The sequence below is a fragment of the Anas platyrhynchos genome, chromosome 3, assembly GCF_047663525.1.
Source record: "Anas platyrhynchos isolate ZD024472 breed Pekin duck chromosome 3, IASCAAS_PekinDuck_T2T, whole genome shotgun sequence".
NCBI lineage: Eukaryota > Metazoa > Chordata > Aves > Anseriformes > Anatidae > Anas > Anas platyrhynchos.
The window spans coordinates 34,813,480-34,817,090 of NC_092589.1; the positions used below are offsets into that span (position 1 = coordinate 34,813,480).

Genomic DNA, 3,611 nt, shown 5'->3' on the forward strand with positions numbered 1-3,611 from the left:
TTGTGTGCGGCGGCGGGCGGGGAGGGGAGGGGAAAAAAAAGGGAAAAGGAAACGAAAAGGAAGGGGAAGGGACGCCACACGCCTCTTCTGCCCGGCCCCGGGGAGATGGCGAGCAGGCGGAGCACCGACGAGATGCGGGAGCGGGTGGTGCTGGGCGAGTTCGGCGTCCGCAATGTGAGGGGCGCGGGGCAGGGCAGGGCAGGGTGAGGGGTCTCGGGGTCGTGAGGGGGGTCCCGCCGCGCTCACGGGCTGTGCCTCCCCTCAGGTGCACAGCACCGACTTCCCCGGCAACTACCCCGGCTACAACGACGCCTGGGACCAGCAGCGCTTCGAGGAGGTGGGCAGAGGGCGGCGGGGTGCCGGCCCTGGGGTGTTTGTGGGGTCCCCGCTTGGGGCACGCTGTGGTGATGCTCTGCCTGTCCCCGTCCCCATTCCCTTCCCCAGGAGTTCCGTGTGGACGTGGTGGGTGAGGAGGACGGCGTGCTGGAGTTCGACATGGTGGGCATCGACGCTGCCATCGCCAACGCCTTCCGCCGCATCCTGCTCGCCGAGGTAGGGCTAGGGGTGCTCTCGCATTGGGGCAGCCCTTGGAGCCTCGGGAAATGAGGGAAATTTCTCTTCGCGCCCGTGCCCAAGGAGAGACGGGAGCTTAGGAGCCTGAGCGTTACCGCTCAGTGCTCTTGAGGATGCTGTGGGTAGAGTTTGGGGGTTGCTCTGCCCTCCATCTCTCACACTCATCCCATTTTAAAAAAAAGAAGGGAGAAGGGGTTTATTGGATAGCCTCATTTGGCAAGAATACCAGTGAAAACAGTCTGCAGAGCAATTATTTAAGGAAGGGAAGGGATGCTGAAAATAAGACCGGACTATCTGGATGTTCTGTCGGTGCGTAGTTTGACCGTTCTCCTGTTAAGTCAACCTCTTGTCTCCTTGAGGTACCAACGATGGCTGTAGAGAAGGTTTTTGTGTACAACAACACATCCATTGTGCAGGATGAGATTCTGGCTCATCGCTTGGGCCTTATCCCAATCCGAGCTGACCCTCGACTCTTTGAATACAGAAATCAAGGTGAGACTCTTGGATCAAATAGACGTACTGAAGGGTGAACCCAAAGGCAGAAATTGGGGTCACGTAAACTGAGCAGAAGTGTGATTCTGCAAAGACTCATGGTGTTCTCTCCTTCCCAGGAGATGAAGAAGGGACAGAAATTGATACACTGCAGTTCCAGCTGAAAATAAAATGCAGCCGAAATCCTCAGGCAGCCAAGGAATCATCTGACCCTAATGAGCTGTATTTCAATCACAAAGGTAAGTTATCTCCCTGTCCTAAAATGGGAAGTTATTTTTTTCTTTTTCTTTTTTGTTCTGTTCTTGGCAGATGAGATTTGGATGTTCTCTCAGGCCTGTGAACAGAGACAGCTGATTCAGTCGTTCTGCTAAACTCACTTTTGACACCTCCTGTCCTGTCCAGTCCTGTTTTCTGAGGCAGCAGCGGCTGATGCTTGCAGCTTCTCTTCACAGTGTACAGTAAGCACATGACGTGGGTGCCCTTGGGGAATCAGACAGACCTCTTCCCAGATGCTGACTTCCGACCTGTTCACGATGACATCCTCATTGCACTGTTGCGACCGGGCCAGGAAATAGACGTGCTCATGCACTGTGTCAAGGGTATAGGTGAGTGGCTCCTGGGGCAGGGGGGAGAGGAGTGTGTGTGCTCTGACTTGGGCACAGCTGTGTGGAGGGGAACTGTGGAGAATGGGCTTTCCCCCAGAATTTCAGGCCCTGGCATCACTGCACTCTCATTCCCCGAGGCTTGCCCTCATCCTTAACTCTTAACTGTTTGTGCAGGTAAAGATCACGCCAAGTTTTCTCCTGTGGCCACGGCGAGCTATCGACTGCTTCCTGACATTACTCTCCTGCAGCCTATTGAGGATGAGGCAGCCGAGACGTTGCAGAAGTGCTTTTCCCCTGGAGTCATTGAGATCCAGAACATCAAGGGTACTTTCTTCCCTGCTCTAAAGTGCCTTGTTCCTTACAAGTCTTAGCAGAGACTGATTTGTATTTGTGGCTTTGCTGCCTCTGCTGATGGGAGAGTGCTTGTTTGAGGGGTTGGTGCCTTTCATGACTCCAAGGCATCCATCTGCTGCAGGTTTTGTCCTTTTCCCTTTCAGGAAAAAAGGTGGCGAGAGTCGCCAATGCACGGTTGGACACGTTCGGCAGGGAGGTTTTCCGACACGAGGGTCTGAAAAACCTTGTGCGCCTGGCAAGAGTGCGAAATCATTACATCTGTGAGTGTGACTTTATTTTCACAGCAGAGCCCTCCTCTGGCTTGTGCATATTTTAGGGGCAGCTTTGGGCCTGACCATGTTGGTGTTTCTTGCTGGCATGTGTAACCTCTTCCCTTCTGGCTGCAAAGAAGGAAGATGGGGGACAGAAATGCTGCGCAGCGGGGTGCTGACTTGTGTCTCTGTGCAGTTTCAGTGGAGTCCACGGGTATCTTGCCTCCAGACGTGCTGGTGAGCGAAGCCATCAAGATCCTGATGGGCAAGTGTCAGCGCTTCCTGAACGAGCTGGACACCGTGCCGATGGAGTGACCAGGGGCAGCGGAGAAGCTTCTGGCACCTGCCTGCAGGAGTCGGTTCCTCTTCCATAGGAAAGAGGTTTGAGATGGGTTTAAGAGTCCTCAGACCATCTCTTTAAACTTTTATACTGTTTGTAATGAGCCTCAGTGAGGAGACGGACTAAAATAAAAGCTTTCTTTTACAGCTGTCTGCTTCTGTGCTGTTAACACATGTGTGGAGGAGGAGGTGGCAGCAGGCCTGCAGCTGAGTTCTAGCATTTATTTCAGGTCGCAAGCGGGGCGTGAAGAGGACCAATACGGCAGCGTAGTAGAGCACTTGGCAGCAGGTCAGTGAGATGGTGACAGGTCCCTGGCAGCTGGGGACTGCTTGGAGGCGTCAAGCTCTGGTCGCTTACAGGCTGCGTTGTCCTGTAGCACTGGGCTTCTGTGTATGTGGGGGGAGGTGAAAACATGCTCTGGAAAAACTGTCTGTCCCCTGTAAGTACCTCAAGCTATGGCATTTCTCTCCTCTGTTTGTTTGGACTGCTCTGTTCTCAGCCACTGAGCGGGATTTGGGCTCGCCTTGAAGCAGAAGTGGGTTTCCTGGGGCACAGTGGAGGGCGAGTGATGGGTCAGATGCCCGTCCCCACCGAGGGAAGCCTGGGACAACGTGCAGGTTAGCATCAGGGGGTCGGCATCATGTGCTGCTGTCAGCACAGGGAAGTTCCTGGCTTGTGGAAGCCTCTCTGGACAAGCTGATAAAAGAACAGGAGCACCAGAGTGGGCTGGGAGTGTTCCAGGTGCCCAAATTATTTGGATTGGGTGCAAGTGCTCCTGCTTTCCCTGTACTGGTGTCAGCGGGATGTGGTGTACACACACTGATGGGCTGGAAGCAGCATGGGAACAGCGACTGACCCCTGGTGTCACCTCCCTGCCCCATGCCGGAGTGGTGCATCCCTTCCCTGCTGAGGTACAGCAACTGTCAGCCCCTGTGCTGCTTTTTTGGCAGCTGGGATAAGGCGTGCTGAATAGAAATGAAATCATGACACCATGGG

At 54.4% G+C, this 3,611-nt stretch overlaps 1 protein-coding gene across 3 annotated transcripts; it reads left to right on the forward strand.

Moving 5' to 3' along the window:
* Positions 1-6: 6 nt before the first annotated feature.
* On the forward strand, positions 7-3,042 carry POLR1C (RNA polymerase I and III subunit C). Of its 3 annotated transcripts, none has more exons than XR_011808157.1 (10): positions 16-174; positions 266-337; positions 445-552; positions 933-1,065; positions 1,185-1,304; positions 1,518-1,670; positions 1,845-1,994; positions 2,168-2,284; positions 2,472-2,656; positions 2,763-3,042. XR_011808157.1 is itself a non-coding variant. In XM_027453960.3 (9 exons), exons 1-9 carry the CDS (start codon positions 106-108, stop codon positions 2,588-2,590), a joined length of 1,041 nt encoding a protein of 346 aa, XP_027309761.2. In that variant the 5' UTR covers positions 7-105; the 3' UTR covers positions 2,591-2,761. The 3 variants fall into 3 exon arrangements, 1 of the variants encoding a protein (XP_027309761.2); XR_011808158.1 differs by having other exon boundaries at positions 2,845-3,042; XM_027453960.3 differs by lacking the exon at positions 2,763-3,042 and having other exon boundaries at positions 7-174; positions 2,472-2,761.
* Positions 3,043-3,611: the final 569 nt, after the last annotated feature.